Raw genomic sequence first — 19,834 nt, forward strand, 5'->3', positions numbered from 1 at the left:
CAAATGTTCACTGAAGCCATATGGTCTTTTCTTTCTACATTCTTAGAAATACATTTAGAATTATATCACATCATGCAGTTATATTTTGCATTTTGATATCATGCATTTTATTTGTTGATTGAAAATAGTTAGAGAATTCCATAAAAATAAAATAGACCAGAAAATTTTCAATGTAAATTGGTAAAATGTACTCCAAGTAGGATATTGGGGAGAAATGTCATTGTTAGGAAAAGAGTCAAGTTTTGAAATGGTGGTGAATATATTTCTAAATATGGCTGGAAAGCAACCAGTTGTCATATCAGGAATATAAAACTTGGATTATTTTATCTCCAAAGAATATAATAATGTAAAAATGTTGTTTGGTACAAAATAGCATATCACCCTATACCGAAACCCACCTTTCTGGAGGTAAAATATATGACTGAAATTATAATAATTTTCATGGACGAAGCATCCCTCAGTAGCCTCCAAGTGTTCAGTAAATTACCTTCAGAATTTATCCTTATGGTTTTACATGAAGAGGTACTTTGTATGTGTAAATACTATCTTAATAAAGTCTGATGGAACACAAGTGTGAGTAACTGCTGCCATTCTGTTCAGCCATTACTGTTCAGGATATTTAGACTCCATATTAATTATAAAAGGAGTGAGAATTCTTAAAAATGTAAATTAAATTAATACTAAAGAATCATTATTTATTTATTATTATTTGTTTTAAAGAGGATTAGACTGCTTTTATACTGTAAGACTGCCACCTGATATATGAAGGTATGCATTTTTGAAACAAAAGAATGGCTGATTTTTTTAAAATTACTATATTTTTCATATAATAGCTAAAACTTCTCCTCCAAATTAATCTATCTTTGCTACTACAATAAAATAATAATGCTCATTACAGTGATCACATTTATGTCTTATTTGTACTTATCTTTTGAGCAGTGAGCTTAAAAGGATTCTGTAAGCATTAGAAAGATATAATAATACTCTTTTTGTATTTCTGAAACAGCTCACTTTTTAAAACCAGCCACTTTCTTAATTATAGAAAAAATACTTGATTTATAGCTTATTAGTGAAATATGTTGATATCAGTTCATATAGTAAAGAAATTGATCATAATTATTGTAAATGTTATATCAGGAAGGAAAGAGGGGAAGGATGATCAAGAAATGTTGGACAAATTGCTGATATAACAAACATATAGCTGTAAAATAATTTCTTAAATCATAAAAATATTCTAAATTGTTTTGGGATTTTCATTATTGCTATTATACACTACCAAGAAAACCTTCATGGACAAAACCAATCCAAAATGTGTCTTTTTGAAGCAAATACATAGTATTAGCTGGCTTAGAAGATTACAGTGTGTGCAAAAAAGTAAAGAGCACTGTTTTTTTAAGAAACAGAGTAGGTACCACCATAATCTGTTTTCCCCTCAGTATAGTAGTGAATAACCAGGTGCTTTCCTGCAGCTACATATGACAGGAAAAATCTCTTTGCATGTACTAATTAGTTTACAGCATCCTATTGCCTGGAGCCCAGCAGGAATTATTTGCAAGCAAGTGAAATATAAACAAAAAGATAGTTCTTGTTGTAAAGTAGCTGAATTGCTTCTTTGATCATCAAGCAGTTTTTTCTGATGGGAAATGTTTCTCTTATTTTAGAAATGAATATGGATGGAAAGCTAAATCAGCAGAAGTCATAAGAAAGCTATTGTGTTTCAGGTTGTGGTTATTTCTTGAGACGAGTGATAAACTTGGTGAATTTGGACTATTCTAAACACAAAATGAAAATAATGCGCGTTTATTTAAATATAATGGATTGAACTAAGAAAACAAAATTTTATGCTTGGAAAAGAAATATAAAAAAGAAACGAGTTTAAATACTTTCATGATTTTTCGTAAATCTCTTAGAGAATTTTTGAATATTTCTTACTAAGATACACTTTGAATGAACCTAGATTCAGACAGAATATCTTTATTTGGTATCTATGCTGAATCCGTGGCTTATCTATTTTACATTTATACAATGTATCATTCAATGCACAGAGCATTGCATGCTCCCAGCAAGAAGAATAACTCTCTCCAAATATTAAAGGAAAAACATAAAAATATCACAGTCTGAAAATACAGCTGCATGAAAAGTTAAAAGAACTACTGATATCAATGGCAAAATTCACTTAATGTATTCCAAACCATAATAAGGATAAGGCATACAATTACACTTTTTTAAAAATGTTTGTTTGTTTCTTAAGTTATCCTCTGCATCCAATACTAATATGATTATGAATATTCTTAAATTATCCTTATGACATGATATTATATGTTAGCTTAAATTCAGTGAAGGTAGCTTAAACAGAGGGATTTGACCTTACAGTCAGTTGGACAGACAAAAGGAAGATGTATGTAGTGTAGTACAATGAATGTAATAACCTGCCTGGCATTAATAAATGATTATTTATTTGGTTTGATTGGGGTCTTTATTCTTAATTTCACATCTGGAAGAGAAGTCACTGCACAGCTGATAAACAAAAACCAAGTCAGATAGTCCAGAGGTATGCTGTGCAGGTATACTGGATATTACAGTGATTACTATTCAAAAAGTAAAAGTGGTGCATCAGGACCCGTAGCAATTGCTAGACTACTTGCAATGCACACTTGCAACACAACCCATTCAGCCTAAGTAAAAGCTACCTCGGGATGTTTAGTATCTGCTTGCTGTGTCACAGATTGAAATGCTGTTTTATTGCCTGATTACTTTCTACAAAATCATTATCTTGCTTCAAAATTCTTGGTAGAAAAGTGGTTGCTTGTTACAGGCCACTGAAAATAAACAGAATTCAAAATAAAAAAGCAAAAATAAACAGGAGAAGAAATAGTCTTAAGCAATAATTTCAGCTTTGGAAATGAGTATTTAGTAGGCATTAAAGGATAATGCTGGAAATGCTTTGAAATAGAGGAAGAAAGGACTTTGATTCAAATTGCTGACAGATGTATTTAGGTTATTGGATAATCCATGAATGGGCCTAATGTTTATTACTGAGACCATACTTGTTAACTTTATAAACTCAGACGTTACAAAGTTGGAGTGTTTTCATCATAAATATGGTTTTTATTTTGCACATGAACTGTTTTCTTCAAAACAGAACAATGCTCCTGAGAGACTAGTTTCTAAGTAGATAAATATTAGCAATAATTGCCTGGTTGAATGAACAATAAGCTTTTTTTTTCCCTCTCATACACATATAATACAAGATTAGTTTCTCATGTATAAACTTGCAAACATTTTTCTTGGTAGAATTAATTTTTTATAATAATATTTTTGGATGTGCTAAGCAATAGATATTCTTATATATATTGAGATACTAAGTAATATATATTTCTATACAAAAACAAATTATTGTATGTTCCTGATTTCTAAGATGCCTGCCTTAAGACACATAACAGTCCCATATTAAAAACCTTAAAAATATTACCCAATCCTTTGGAAATATATCAAACTTCTGGAAAATGAAAGATTTAAATCTTTTAATACTTCAGGGGTCAAACTTGTTAAAAAGGCCAGGCTCTTATAGTTTTCTTGACTATGTCTGTTCCATTACAAACCCCACAATTACAGCTCATGCTTAAAACTAGAATGTACAAACATTGTTTATATTCTACACCATTGCACACAAGGAAAACGTATCAACTCCTTCAGACAAGTTGAGTAGCAACTTTTAGTCCCACTAGAGCAGTACTAGCAAAGGCTGCTCAACTAGGTATTTTCCTCTTGTGTAAATATATTTCTCCTAGAGAACATAATAGAATTATAAAATAGACTGAGCTGGAAGAGACACTTTGTTGTCATGCACGTGAATCCCCAACACTCCATAACAGAAAGCAGGGGGAACTTTGAAGGTTTCCCAATGGTGTGTCCAAGTCCAGGTTTTGAGATCACCAAATATAGGGATGGCATAACTTCTCTGTAATGTCTTTCTGTGCTAAAGTACTCTCACTGTGAAAAACTTACGTGCAGAGAGAACTCATTTTTCTGCCTTTTATCTTTTCTCTGTACATCTTCAAGAAGAATATGGGTCCATCCACTCTTCAGATAGCTGAACACAGAAAGTAGATTTTACCCTGTTATTATTTCTGCAGATGTCTCATTCTGCTGGACTCTGAGATTTTATTTTTATGGCGCAGGTGGCCCAGAACTGGACACAGTACTCCAATGGAGCATCATGACTGTCCAATGGGCAGGAACAATCACTTGACACACAGGCTGAAAGTTGCTGAAGTGTAACTTCATCCATTCCACTATCCAGGTTGCTAATGAAGCTTTTTGACAGCTTTGGCTTCTATATCAACCCAATGAGAAATATTTTCCATTACTGGCTGTCAGCTAAATTTTGAAGTATTTCCACTCTTCTCCAAAAATGGAAATGCAGCAAATTTTTCTTCACCTTGCAATCTACTGGCATCCAGGCATTACCCTCTCAGTTTGGCCATAGATTTGCTATAGGACAGCTCTGATAAACAGTCATTAAAATAAAGTTCACATCTCTTGCTCTTTCTTTAATCACAAAGTTAATATTTTTATCACTGAAAATTCTTGAGATGGTTAGATATGATTGTCCTTGTAAACTTCATTTTGTTGTTCTGAAACACCTTGGTCTTTCCTACTTGGTAGTGGTTTCAAGGAGGATTTTCCCCATTATCTTCCGAGAGTCTGAGGTGGGATTTATTGGTCTGTAATTCTATGAATCTACCTCCCTGACCTTCTTTGAAGATAGAAGTGATGTTTTTCTTTTTTAGACATCAAAATTTTCCTTTGAATGTGCCCTGATGAAGAGATCTGTCTCTACAAACTTTCTCTATCCATTTACTAAAACTAACTTTGAAATGAGACCCTGCTTTTTTTGGAGGAACTCCTGAGTATTATATGCATATCTTTAGGCTATGCTATAATAGTCAGTTTGTAAAGGAAGCAATGAATAAAGAGTTTTGCTAAATGAAATTGTCACAACTAATCAGTATCAAATGGAGTTGCCTTCATGAACCCTCTTGCTATAAATCTCCTAGTTTATGTTTGATGAGCATTACTCAAACAATATTCAGCAATAAATACCAAAAAGAGTAGAATTTTACATGTGGAGATGGTGTTCTTACATGGAATAATGTTGACATGCCCATTAATATTTTCATCATAGCATTGTTTATATTATGCTGTTTACAGAAAATTCCTGGACTGTCCAAGAACAAATTCTAATGTGCCAAACTAAGATGGCTCAACAGTCAACAGTAAATTTACTTTATTAACAGATACCAGGCAGGAGTGAGTATACATAATGTCTTATTATAAAGGTTAGCCTTGATTCACTGCAAATCACCCCTCACTTCAGAGGGGGAGTGCAAGAGACTTCTGTAGGTGGGTATATTTCCCTAAGTGAAACCACTTCATTAACACATGCAAAAACTTAGAGACATAACATAGGCTTTTTTTTATATAGATTCACTTGCAGGAATGTGTAGAGAACTTGGTGATAGCTTTTCTGGACTTCCACAAGCATTGATTGAGTTGTTATATCTCCATCACACAGGTATTTCTCTGTTTCAATCTCAGAACCCTGGTGAAACAAGAAACATTACAGAGCCCTGTTGAGCTCTTCAGGTCTGTAGCATTCCCTAGCACGTCTAACTGAGCTAACACTATTAGCTGTAAATTTTATATGTAAATGTATATTTTTTCTTTTTTTTACATGAATTAAAAGTTATCCAAAGACAGTTCTGAAACAGTTAATTCCATTACTCTTCAATCACTTTTCCCTTGTTATGTTTAACTGGAAAAATAGTAAAATTCTGGTATTCTTAACTATTTCTGGTGTAAGTGTGGGCTTCTTCGCAATGAAAAATGGATAAACTTTTAAGTTATTAGAATTACATCAGGTGTAGGGACAGTTGCTTTTAGGTGGATGCTACTTTTTAAGATAGAATTAAGACTGAATTAATTAGGATTGTCCTCTTTATCTGCTTTGATAAAATTTTTGTGTCAGATAAGTCAGTTAGGGATGCACAACTTTATCCCATATCCTCTGAGATTTTTCCTTTTTTTAAATCTGCTGACGGTTGTTGTTACAGTCTACGTTCAAAATTTTGCTTTCCCTTGCCCATTTTGATTATTTTTCAAGGTAATTCTACTTTTCTTCAAATGGTTATCTTTATTTATTTATGTATCATTGTAGAAACTTCTGTAGCTTGGGAAACTTCAGACTTATCTCTGCAGTTGGTCTAATCCACAACATGCTCTGGATTCCTTTAAGCATACAACATCTTACAAATTCTTGTATGCAAGACTCAGAGACATTGGTTTGTGGGAGTTTGTCTTTCTTGTTAATATTCTTTCCATATTAAGAGTGGACTAAAGACTGCTAGTTGTCCTGTCAGGTAACCTAAACAGTTGGAGTTCATTCAAATGGGGTCAGAACTGGTTTTAAATTGTACTCATATCTTCTGGTTTCATATTGGATATCTGACTTTTTTAAAATGTTAGTCATTTGTTGAGTATTTCCATGAGATGTATTGGAGAGAATGCAAAGTATTTTCAATTGCTTTCTTGTTTTACAATATACTAGAAAAACAATATCTATTTATGCTCAAACTGTTGGAGCACTACAGCTCAGTGAATTGTTTACTCAATTTGTTTGGGGATACAGAGTGTTAATGTAAGCAGGAGCAAAAAAGATACAGCTAGAAAATTCAACACTTTAATTTTCTTTTGTTGTCTGTGCCATCACAGATGAGGAAATCATACCTTTGGGATAGTTTCTCTTAATAGGATTTCCTCTTTAAAAGGGTAAAGGAAACAAATCTTAGCAAAGATAACTGTGTTTTCTATTGTTAAAGACATATTACCCTGCCAGGACTCAACTGAGTATGTTTGTACTTGAGTAACTTTGAGTTTATCCATACTTGACAGGGTTCTTATATAAATTACTATGGGTTTATTAGTCAGGAGAGTGGAAAGTCTACATATTTCAATAGTTCATAGCACACAGCTTTAATGGATGTAAAATCCATGCTGATCAAATCCTGATTTTTTCTTTAAGGTGGGCAAGGAAATACAAGAAGAGCTACTAATGTTAACAGGGGTGTGGATTTTTCATCTTAAAAAGTTATAGTATGCTTTTGTCATTTTTTTCTTAGTTCTCAAAATAGTAATAATTTTATCAAGGATAATTATGCTCTTCAAAGGGAACATAGTGGAAGGTGTGATTCTTCCAGTTCTGATGTGACTGATTCTTATTTTGTAGTAGGATATCAATTGGAAAACTTGAACCACAGTTTTTAAGAATGATTATGCTTTCTGTGTATTCAAGCTTATCTTTAGGACAGCTACACCTTGCAATATCTCAGAAACAAAGAAATCAGGAATTATGATTGTTTTTTATGGTTCCTGAAAAGTTCCTCATACTGTATTGAAAGAACATATTCTCAGTGGTTTTTGCTGAAGTTACTCAGACTCACTTAGAGATATTTGAGTAATTTTCCAGAGATAAATTGATGTTTAAGAAACCCATCAACTTTAAAATATTTTTTTTTTAATTATGGTCTTTTTAAAAAAAGATCTTCTACTGGCAGACTGTCTATTATAAATTTGACATTATAGTCATTAAATTAATTTGAAAGTTATGAAACTAACCCATAAAATCAGCAGGGAAGTAATTGTTATAATATAGAAACAGCATAGACAAACTGTGAGATTAGAGTAAAATCCTAACATAAGACATGAGAGTTTTCTGACTGGTACCTATTGTAATTGATATAATTAGAAAGATGAGCTTTTAGAATGTTTCACACCAGAATACAGCATACCTGAAATTTTATCTCTTGTGACCAACTAGAAAGAACTAAAGAAAAAAAATTTAAACAGTATTCTTTAGTTATGAGTATTGATAGAACAAAAATTGTACCTTAATGTACTAAATTGTACCCATATATAAGCACAGGTATGTTGCAGAAAGATTTATTAACTCCTGCATTAAGAGCACTTCATTTGGTGCATATTTTTAGGCATAATGGAGAAGAATGTTTTTAGCTACACTGCCTTATATACTCTCCTAAGATCAGGCTTGTAACAAAATCATTATATATTTTGCATATTCAAGTCACAAACAGAACAATATATGATTAGCTTTATGATTTAACCATACAGTTAAAGAGACTGATTTAATTTTACTATTGATTTTAATTTCACATGTAAATAGAGTAATTTGTGTTTCTTCTAAAAATACCAAAATATCCAGTACTCAGAATCATCAAGGTTGGAAGGGAACTTCAAGATCATATAATCCAACCATCAACCCAGAACTAGCAAAATCACCCCAAAACTCTATCTCAAAATGCCACATCTAGATGTTTCTTAAATACTTTCACTTCAAGGGATGCTGATTCCATATCTGGGGACAGCTTATTTCAATGGCTAAGCACTCTTGGAGTGAAAAAAATTCTAATATCCAACCTGAACCTCTACTGGTACAACTTGAGGCCCTTCCCTCTTGTTCTTTCCCTTGAGATGTGGCAGAAGAGACTACACCTCATATGACCTCACTGCAACCTCCTTTCAGGTAATTCCAGGGAGAAATGAGGTTTCCCCCTTGCTCCCTCTCTCTCCTAAACAGAGGTCAACCTTTATTTCAAATTGCCGAATAAATAAATTACCACATTTTCTTTGAATTGAGTCTCTGTAAATTTGAGTTTGGTTTTCATAGTTACACACAGGTCATTGTAAAATGCCTTCTTTTTCTCTGAGAAGGAAAAAGATCCTTAAACATTTTCTTCCTTTGGCAATCACCTTCTAAATGCTTTACTAATTACTTCCAGTAGCAATCATACCGTACAGTGCTACTGAACCCAGGGAATAGAGGCCTTATATAATGTATAGCATGAATCACCTCTGAAGATAAATAAGTAAATTATCTGTCCAGTGTGACCCTTTAGGGAAATGGAAATTGCTTCTCTGTGTAACATCACTTTGGGCCTGCAAAGCTGTCTAAAGTACTTCAATCAAAAGACATGTGCTTGTCAATACTTGGCAGGAAGATCTCAAATAACACATAATGTACTGTAGGCATAGTTTAGAGTGGTCATTAATGCTTTTGTTGAGAGTTTGAATGGATCAATAAAGACGCTGTGATACAGGACCATATCTCCTGTCTTTTTGGCAAAAAGTAAATAAGAATAGTTTACAAACAATGATCTTTAGACATTCTTCTGAGTTTATTGTAGTGTGAGCCAAGCAAGGAATGGTGTTCTATCTAGTTTGCATTTTATAAGAAGTGGATAAGACAGATAACAATTGTATGATCCTGCAGAGCCTTAACTAAAAATTGATGTGAAACTTCAGTTCTATTACAGGACTATTGAATAAGAAAGGAAATATTTGGCACTTCTTGTGTTAAGCTATGAAACAAGTGATTTTAGAGAGAAGATAAACTGAAATGTCTCATTCTAGGATACAGAAAGCTGCAGCTACTCTGAATGAAAAGTGGTTTGAATAAACAAAAAGGCAATACAGGGAATAACACTGTGTCTGAAAACACCCTCCTGATATAATTTTTTTCTGCTCTTTATGGCTATCTTCACATGTCAACCATGAGCTGGTAAGGTTTGATTTGTATGTAGGAGAAGTTATTACTACATTAATAAAAATTAAAGGGCAATGGAATGATAAAGAGGTGCCCCTTGAAAGGGAATAAAACCTTTTGTCCTGTTTGTGTCAGTTACTGACTGAAGGAAAACAAGAACTTGAATTTTGCCTTTCTTTACTCCTCGGTAAATACTAATGATGCAATAGGGATTTAATTCATTTAGCTAAGTACTTATCTCTGAGTGTGGGCAGAAGCAGATGTGTACAGAAGAGTTAAAAGCTAAGAAAGTCTACATGAGTACTTCTCTGGAGCACGCTCCTATAAACACAACATGTTGTGGCTCTCAACTTGAAAGATTTTATTTTTCTTTATTCAGATTAAGTTTTATTTGAGAACATTAAAAGTATCATGAACTGAAGCAGAGATTTCTCATCCAGGACTAGATATGTTACAGACTTCACAAAGCAAATAAGACAGATTTTTTTCCTGGAGAAGCAGGCAAGTCTAATTTTAGACATGACAAAGCAAATGAGTGCAAGGAATAGTATGGAAGGGTGGAAGCTGAAGAGGGTCACACTGAGATTACAGGGTTACTTAGGTTCATTTCATGCATATCTTCACAGTATGAATGTTCCATTTGTATATGACATTTTTTAAGCTTCTGTAAGTATTCCAGAAGTATCTGAAGAGGCAGCTGAAAGATGAAGAGGTGTGTCTAAGATTTAGCAGAAGTAAAATAGGCGATAAAGTAATTGTGTGTAGAAAATAAGAGTCTATTTTTGTGTGAATGCTCATTTGTTTTTCTTTGTGACCTTCTAGCCATCAAAAGATATTCAGATGATGACTAATCTGTGTAATCTATGTGGAGGCACAGTTTAGACTTTCTCTTTTGCTGGATATGTAAATACAGCTTTGTAGAATAACTCCAGGGCAACAGTTACCATTTAAACCTTATTGTAGCTCCTGGATGGAATATGGGCAGGTTTTTTGTGTTGTGTGAGGGTAGGTCCTCAAACTGTTGACCAGAACTCAAATCTCATCTCGAAAAAGAAGATTCTTAATATAGGAAGGAACCAATTCTGTTTTAGGGGGTTAACCTTGACTGAGGTCCAAATGTTTGCTTAGACAATAAATCCCTTCAGCAGCAGGATAAGGAGAGAAAATAGGATGAGCATGCTCATGGTTTGAGATAAAGGCAGGGAATTGCTTACCAGTTGTTGTCATCAGCTGAAAAAAATTCAGAAGGTGAGAAATGCAGATGCTGAGACACCTTTCTTCCCCCCTTTTCCAAGTTTTACTTTACTCCTTCACTCCAGGTTCCTCTGCCCACCCCCAGAGAGAAGGGAGCTTGAGGGGCAGCTTGCAGTCAGTACACAATGGTTTCTCTCTCGCTTCTTGGCCAAATATAAGTCCTTGCAATTTATACCCAATACAATTCCCCCACCTTCCCCTTTCCATCTTAGCCATTTTATGACTACTGGCCAAGGTTTAGTAGATGGACTTTTATCCTATATTTTAACCTCTGAGAGGAGTGCCCTCCAGGTCAGAAGCCAAGCTCAAAATTACTCAGGTTGAGGAGGGCCTGTAATCCCAAAGTCACTTAGTTGGCTGGTTAGTCTGATTAAAAGAGGTTTTCTGTTCTGTTAGGCACAGGAATCACTAGAAGGCTCAGCACTGTTAATCAGAGGCATACACTACACATCCCTGGACAAGGCATATTCTTCTGATGCTCAGGCCTCTGTTTCTAAATGTTTTCTGTTGTATGGTTGCGGGCCTGGGACAGTCACCCCTCAAGATGAGCTTAAAAATCATGAGGAAAGAATGTGCAAGACCAGGGCACTCCTGAAGGCAGAAAAAGATGAAGTCATATAAATATGATTTAGCAACCTCTAAAAACATAAGTGTATTGCCAACACTGCTACCATACTGCATCCGCAACTGAACGTCATACCAGCTTATACCAGCTGCTAGGAAGAAAATTGACTCCATCCCAGTAAAAAAGAATTTACAGATTGCTTAAAATTTAAGTATTTCTAAAAATAGGGATGAGGATTTTCCAAAGTAGTCAATATTTTATTTCTTCCATTTTTTTTAATATACTTAGGGAGGACATATATGGGTAAACAATAATAATGTTTTCTGGTAAATATGTAAGAATGTTATATGAAACAGCTAAATGTAGGCTATTTGGAAGGAAAACGCAAATTTAAAATATTAGAAGTATTGTGAATAACCTGTTTTTTGAAATAACACCCAATTATTACTATCGAGTTAGAGGAATGAAGAAATACAAATGAAGACTCAAAGATTCTAACGTATGTTAAGAGTTTAAAGAGCAAAGCATACAAGGGGGAAAATCATGTTGGAGACATCATTTTACATATATTGCCAAAAAGGAGGCAAAGTATTTTCTAACACAACAAATACTCTATTTTTCTGAATTGTTACTCAGAACTCAGGAAGGGTTGCAAATCTTGTGAAAACTAAAATGAAAGCAACTCTTTTAACATCTTCCCTACCATACCATACTTGAGATATCTCAGAGTACCTCCTAGAATATTTTTTGTAAGAATTGATGTATTTAGCAGTAGTCAGGACACTGATTGTGGGAGAACCTACAATCATTGTGAAGTTCACCTGCATTAAAATATAGTAATTTTAAATAAGTTTTCTTCAGATTCTTGACTGTCACTTTATATTTAACTCCATCGACATTTCTTCTGTTCAAGAAATGGATAGACTAATATTATGGAAACTGGAAAGTTGTGTAAGAACTGAAACCAGCATATATAATAAATTAAGCAATAAGAGCTTGACTAGTGCTTCAAAAATTAGATTGTATGTATATCTTTTACACTTGTTTCCATCACACATCAATCTTTAATTATGATGGTAATATACTATGTCTTTAATCCAGAATAATAATGGATTTTAAAAAACTCTTAATTCACATCTGTAAAAACAAACTGTTTCAGTTATCACAGAGTTATTATAATTATCACATAGTAGTTAAGAATTTTTATACAATTTATTTAATTTTATTTAAGTGTATTAATTTATTTAATTTTCATCAAACAAAATAGCCTTTATAGTTTTGGTTCTGATTTGACTTATGACTTATTTACACATTTCTGTAGCTCCCTAGCCTATATTTCTTTGGATTTTAGAGCAGGACTAATAGCTAATAAGCAGTCAAAATTGACAAGTACCAAAAATCACCAAGTATTCCCTGTTGCTGCGTTACATTACTCCTGTAGGGTTCATGTTGCTTATAGTAGAATTTTATGAAATAATTTTTATATTATTTGCTTATAAGGTAATATTGTGTTTGGTCTTTTTTGTTTATTTTTTTTTCATTTAGCCAGGAAGCTTAAATTATATAAAAATGAGTTAAGATATATTAATTCATATAATGAAGATTTTGGTTCTAATCCTGCAGTAGCTTATGTATTTGTGTTTTATCATTGACTCAATGGGATTTAACAAGATCTTGTTGATGTTTAAAGTTAATAGTGCCTTTCAGCAATTTAAACGTATACAGGGTAAACATATAAACCAAAATTCTGTAAAGTGTGTATAGAACTTCCACATGAATCTTGTGCCTTTCTAAACTCTAGATTGAATTATATCACTCAAATTGAGAAGATTTATAGATTTTTTTAACAGTGTAAAAAGTCCTTTAGGTTGAATTTCCAGTCAACGGAGAGGTGCTGGTTCAATACTACTGCTTTAGATGGGGATTTTTTTAATATATAAAAGAGGTGTTAGATGATTAGCACTTTTCAGGAAGCAGCAAAAGCATGGCAGCTATATGAGGGAAGATGATGTGGAAGATGACCGCAGTGCAAGCAAGGCACTGAGAAAAGTATCTGAGCAGGGCAGGGATGTTGGTAATTACAATCTCTGCTTACAGCCCAGAAGTCATCAGGTGTGGCAATGAATGCCACAGGGTGAGACAATGAAGGATCCAAACAAAAAAAAATTTCAGTTTTTCTAAAAGCCATAATTTAGGAAAAAAGAAATGAGGCTTTAATAAAGAGAAGCAGTAACATGATTTTTTTTAAATAGTGTAGTATGTTATGATAAAGCATCCTGGATATTCTTGAAAAAGTTTTGAAATATTGTAATTTGTCAGTTCTTATGCAGTAAGAGATGGATTAAGGGTGTAGTCCTGCACAGAAACCCTGTAAAACAATGACTAGAAAAATCGTTCTGCACTCTGCTCTAATGAATGAGAGAATGAGTAATTTGCTGGAGCTGAGATTAGAACTGATAGTTTGCTGTGTTCAGCGATAACCAGCACTGCATAAGTGTACTCACAGCTCATGAAGAAAATGGGATAAAATTCTTTTGATTTATCAGTTTCATTAGATAAAGCTTTACAGCTTGTGAAATCTTTGTGCTAATGGTTTTGCAGTAAAACCTCTTGTCTGCTCGCTTCTTAGTCTGACTGCAAAAGAGATGTCTATGTGCATGTAAGTGGGTAATCATATTTTCTTTACTTTTCTTCATAGGCCTGATGCAGAGTAAAGTGAGGAAATTTGACAGGTTTGAACTAATGCTGGAATAGTATGCACAGTGTAATTTTGTGCTGTCTGCGGCATATATTGCTGGCTATGAGGACTGTGTTGGTCACATCATGCTTTAGATAATATTTTTTGTAATACTCTTTGGTCAAAATTTATTTACATGTTCATTTAAAAACAACAATAGTTACATGGTGTTTGAAATACCATGGAAAATAATGTAATTTAAATAAATTAAGCCCAACTACCAGTAAAAAATCTCATTAGTCCTTTAAGTTATACTTGCATCACACTTCTTTGCAATCGTGTTTTCTTTATTTCCTTTGCCTATATTCATAATTCCATGAGTATAGGGAAGTATTCTATTTGACTGCATCAGACCATGAATTAAGTTTATTGTGTTTGACTGTTGTCTTGTAATTTTAAACTATTTTGTAGAGCACAGATTTTTCTTAGCCTTTCCATAGTTGTTATGAGGCTCCTATTTGAGTCAGAACAGAAAGCAGCATCATGTCAGAGATAAGGATGAAAAATTTTTTCAATATGCATTTTTAAGTAAGAATTGAAGTCCAGGTGCTATAATGGAAGCTGATAACTCTCATGGATTTTTAGCTAAATATTCAGTATCAAACTGTGTTTTAAAAATCTCTTGTGCTTTGTTTCTTTGATCCTGAAGGAAAAAAGTAAAATAATAAATAATAATAAAATAATTTAAAAAAAGAAAAAAAAATAAAAGAAATGGTTTAGACCATCTGGAAAAGTTATTTATAAGAATTTAACAGGTAACATGCTGAATATGATTGAAGAACAGTACCTGGTACCTGTTTAGCAAATATCTGAAAGCAAAACAAAACTCAAATGGCCTGTATGTATTACTAATGGGTCCAAGCAACATTTTTCCCACAAGGAGTATCCCTACTGGTCTAAATTCAGTTCTGTGTAATATTCCTAGGCAGCTGTGTTTTGGTATAATTCAATTGGAAAATTCAATTACAAATATTACTCCACTACTCCATTTTCTGTTCTCTCTAAATTGCAGTTTGGGGTTTTCTGTTATTTTTAACAAGTTGCATTGCTCTCCAGAAGATACAGCTTAAATTAACAATGTCTTTATCTCCAGACATTACAGTCTATATTAAGCATATCTATTAATTTGCTTTCAAAACAATACTGTCTTCATGTGATCATCAGAGATAAACTGACAGGTTTTGATTTGAGAACTCTTGAATTTGGTGGAGGGTACCCTTTACACATTCTCAGCAGCTTTGAATTGAGCTGATTTGTATGGAACATGCTAGACCACACACCTTTTATGAAAGAAGTGAAAGTGGCAGTCAGTGTGTGACAGGATGTACTGCTCTGAGTGTAGTGGATGTACACATACCCCATGTCTTCAGTCATGCCTAAACTCATCTAGACTGAGTCCCATGACTGTCTAGGAGACTGTGTTTTTATTTAGAGACCAAAACTGTAGAAGCTGCTCTAGTATATCCTGAATAAGTCATGTCTCTTCCTGAGTTTGTCTCAAACTGGACACTGGAAGGGAGGAGTGAGTGCCTGCAGGTCAAGAATTAACAGAATATTATGTCATCAAGCTCCTAAATACAAAGAGAAGTAGAAATGCTAGCAGTAGATCACAGTTAATATTATGAGAGGTTCTGAACTCAAACAGGCTCAAGGAGCCTTAAAAGATCTCCAGTGCTGGCTCCAGCACTGATCCAGCCAGTAGGGTGTCCAGGGTCCTGTGGGCACCATCTGGGCTTTATGAAATGCCTTTTTATAGCTATGTTTCCCCACCCTGGAGATGAGTTTCTTGCTTTCTTTATCATGTGCAGATAGTTCTTCCAGACCTTTCTGAAAATAGTTTTGAGGGCTTTGGTGGTCTTGATCCACTGGTACTGGGTCAGCCTTTGATAAATAGTCCATGCCTACTTTTTGACCTCTGTCCTTTGCTTGAACTGTACTGTGTTGTGTTTATTTCAGGAGCCAGAACAAGGGCATTTCTCTAAAAAAATGCTGCCATATCTCCAATGTACTCCTTCTCCAGTGACATAATGTTCTTTACCACAACATGTTCTTACCAACAACCCTTGGTTGGCTCCATGGCTATTCAACTATAGGTGTTTGAGATACACACATAAGATCCCTTTTCTTCTGGCTTCTATTATTTCAAATGCTGTGTGAATGCAGAATATAATAAATTACAGTCGTCTCAAATAATTGGCAGTTCTGAAGTAGGTCTGTCTGATCATTGGGCATACTAATTTTAATTTCTAATATCATAGCATATTCCTAAAGCAGAATTAAATTTAACACAAATCTTTCCTCCCTGTGGATTGCTGAGATAGCTGACTTTTAAACATTACTTGCACTAGCCAATAATTTCTGGAGAGTACTTGTATCTTTTCAGTGGGTAGCAGCAATTAGGAAAACTGAAACTCAGGTCTTGGGCAGTTCATTTAGAATCTATTTTTTTAAGTACTTCGGATACCTGAAGGTGTTAGAGATTAAGAGACTGTATCTGAAATGTTAGAATAAACACTAGTAGAAATGAGTATATGAGAAGAGTACCTGTTATCAGTGGTCAGAAAAATCAATCTTCAAAATTGCATCTGTTCATTGAAATTCTCTTTTTGCTTTATGCTTGTTCTTGATTGAGCAAATGTTCTGCATTTAAATTAGTAGGAAGGTAGTCCATTAATCAAGGAAAGTGATTATTCTCATAATATCATTTATTATTCCACATTTAAATATTGTGAACAGTTCTGGGATCAGGCAGAAGGAATTTTCCTAACAGTCACTTTCTAATAAGAGAAGCTGATAAAAAAAAAGATGGTATTCTTGGTGCTTGGAAACATGGGAAGTTCTAGCCTGACTTAGATAAATTGTTGTCATGATAATTAAACATGGGAATGATTTTCCCAAGAAGTTGTGGAATTCTTGTCTTTGTGTGTTTTTGAGACATGACTGAACAGTCCCTTGTTTTGAAATAATGGGCACTGCCCTGAGCATGATCCTGGCTTATAAAACTTGCTAGGTGAACAAGTAACTCTGTGATTTATGAATATTTCTTGAAATAGGCTAAACAGCATGAAACTTATACACACATGTAGTACATTAAAAAAATTGATTAAGGATCCATACCTTAATATTTTTACACTAGACAATCTAATATCATAGAGCATCCTTTAAATAGGGAGGAACAGTATTTATCCATAATAAGACACTATTAATTTTCCTTACTGTATAAGTAGAAAATTCTAAAACTATAAGACTTAGATTGCATTGTTTCTTTCTCCTAAAGCCATCTTGTATGTCTTGTAGGTTGTTTCCTCCTTTTTTTACAACTATGGACAATTTTTCTGTGCTTCAAAATAAAATAAAAATTATTAAATAAGATAAGCCATCAGAACCAAAAGGTAAAACTGCCAAGTTATGTTTTAGATTGTTCAGTAATGTCACAATCACTGTAAATAACTTCAAATATATATTTAAATAGAAAAAAGATATTTGTTTTGTCTAGCAAACATTGTCCTCACAAGAAAAAGGTGTTTTCCAATTTAATCTTCAAATATCTCTCAGCAAAAGAGTATAAAAGCCTGCTTCAGTTTCACCGAGTGCTTGGTTTCCAGGTTTTGTTGGATTGACAAAACCATGACATGAAAGATATTTAGATTTTTAATGAGACAGTAAACTTCTGATCTAGTTTTACTATAAAGTAATAGAAGAATTCAGGTCACAATGTTTAATTAGAACCCAATCAACATTTTTGCACAGCATATCAGTATTACTTTGGAGATCCAAATGAAACAGTTCTTTGTCAAGTAGACACTTTTAAGACGAGAGGTGCTTTAACATTACATTAAGACCTTCAAAGTGGAACATTTGATTTTATGTATTATAATGTGTTTGAAATATTATTGTGAAAAAAATTCTATTTTTCAAAGTGACAGATGAATTATTCAGATAGCTTTGATTATAAAATACACCAGAAAAGTTCTTTCATAAAGGCTGCCTATCTAAGGGTTTTTAACAGAGTGGCTTTAATGATTTGAGAAATTATGAAAATACATTGTTATTGATTTAATAATTAAAATTTATAATTTTAAAAATTATTGTGCTGGTGTCTTGTGCTAGTTCCATTCTACTGTTGTGATTTTCATTTTTTTCACTCAAATATATTATGCACGTCCAACTATTACACATGTATTCATTAGCAAAGATTTGAAGACATGATTTAAGCATAAAATAAAAGTCCCTCTCAACAGTGTGCCTCCAAGTCCAGGCATGGTGATTAAAACTTTAAAATGATTAGAATAATCCTGCCCATTGCAATTAAAATTTAGTTCTCCAAAAGTACCATGAGGAAGAGAGAACTGAAAATCTTTATTTTACAAAAGAAATTGTAACAAAGAATAATTTATCTAGACATGTTTGCTTGTTTTAGCTACAATTGATAAAATAGCATTTAGATATGAACTCATCATAATGCACAGCAATTGCAAAGCCAAGAATTAGATTGATTGTATATAATCTGCTTGTAATCTATTGCCAGGCTCAGGCAACTTTCTACTATCTCTGTTCTATCTATTTTTGAGATAATGAACTAAATTGTCTTTTCCTTTATGTTTATCTTTTTCTTTTCTTTTCTTTTTTTCTTTTCTCAGAGCCTGGCCCTGCAAGGTGCTTGTGAGTGTCCCCAGCTTCTTTTGGAAAACCTTTCCAGGGATGCTACTGTGCACCTCACAGGACAGGATTCAATTCCTTTATTTTGCTATAGTATTTTTTGTTCTGTGAATAGTAGTGTTTGGTGATTAGCAATGTCACTTTTACTGCTAACTATTTATTTTCTGGTATCTTCATTATTTGTAATTTTAATGAGAAAAAAGCATTTTGCCTGATGTATTTTTTTTTTTCTAGTGAAGTTCTGTGATTTAACAGATGTTAATTTTCTTTCAAGATGCAAAATACTGACACAGTGATTATAAGAGCCTAATCTTAAATGGGACCAATTGTCTGGAATTCTATTGGTGTCAATAAAAGAATAAGTGCTTTGATGTTTGCAGGTGGCACTTGGAAACTTTCAGAGCCAATCTGTATGCAACTTTATCAGTGTCAGCAGCACTAAGAATGTTAATCTTCAATATTTTTTTCTTAATATTGCCGTTAACTGTAATGCAATATCACTGTAAAAACTTTCAATCACTATTTTCTTTATAACCTCTCTTGTTTTTCTTTTTCTTTTGCAGCAGTTTTGCTGGATAGACTTTGTTATGGCTGCATTTTAAATCTGTTCTTTTTCTTCTGTCAATTACCACAGGTTTAGTCCCTATGAGTGGTATAACCCACATCCTTGCAACCCTGATTCAGACGTGGTGGAAAACAATTTTACCTTGCTAAATAGTTTCTGGTTTGGAGTTGGAGCTCTCATGCAGCAAGGTATACGACTCAGTCTGCTCTTTCTCTTGGGCACCATGTCCCACTTTTTGCTGGGGGTCACAGTTCTCTGGCGCAAGTCACTTGCATGGGTGCCTCTGTGCATGTAGCCACAAACCAGCTTTTTTTATGATTATCCAGGCATTCCCAACACCTTATGAATTAGCCTGAAGACAGATAAAAATTTAAGACTTAAAAAAAGTAAAGCATAGCCATACAGTTTATATTCTAAACAGGAAACCCTTAC

The 19,834-nt window shown here is 33.6% G+C and overlaps 1 protein-coding gene across 3 annotated transcripts in view; it reads left to right on the top strand.

Annotated features, from left to right (window-relative positions):
* The window catches only part of GRIK2 (glutamate ionotropic receptor kainate type subunit 2), a 351,000-nt gene that overhangs the window by 243,353 nt on the left and 87,813 nt on the right, over window positions 1-19,834 (top strand). For all 3 annotated transcript variants that reach the window (XM_058802832.1, XM_058802833.1, XM_058802834.1), the window contains exon 12: window positions 19,472-19,590. In XM_058802832.1, the coding sequence (XP_058658815.1) occupies window positions 19,472-19,590 (119 nt within the window). The remainder of the gene's footprint in view (window positions 1-19,471; window positions 19,591-19,834) is intronic.

This window comes from Ammospiza caudacuta, chromosome 3 (assembly GCF_027887145.1).
Source record: "Ammospiza caudacuta isolate bAmmCau1 chromosome 3, bAmmCau1.pri, whole genome shotgun sequence".
NCBI classification, from domain to species: Eukaryota; Metazoa; Chordata; class Aves; order Passeriformes; family Passerellidae; genus Ammospiza; species Ammospiza caudacuta.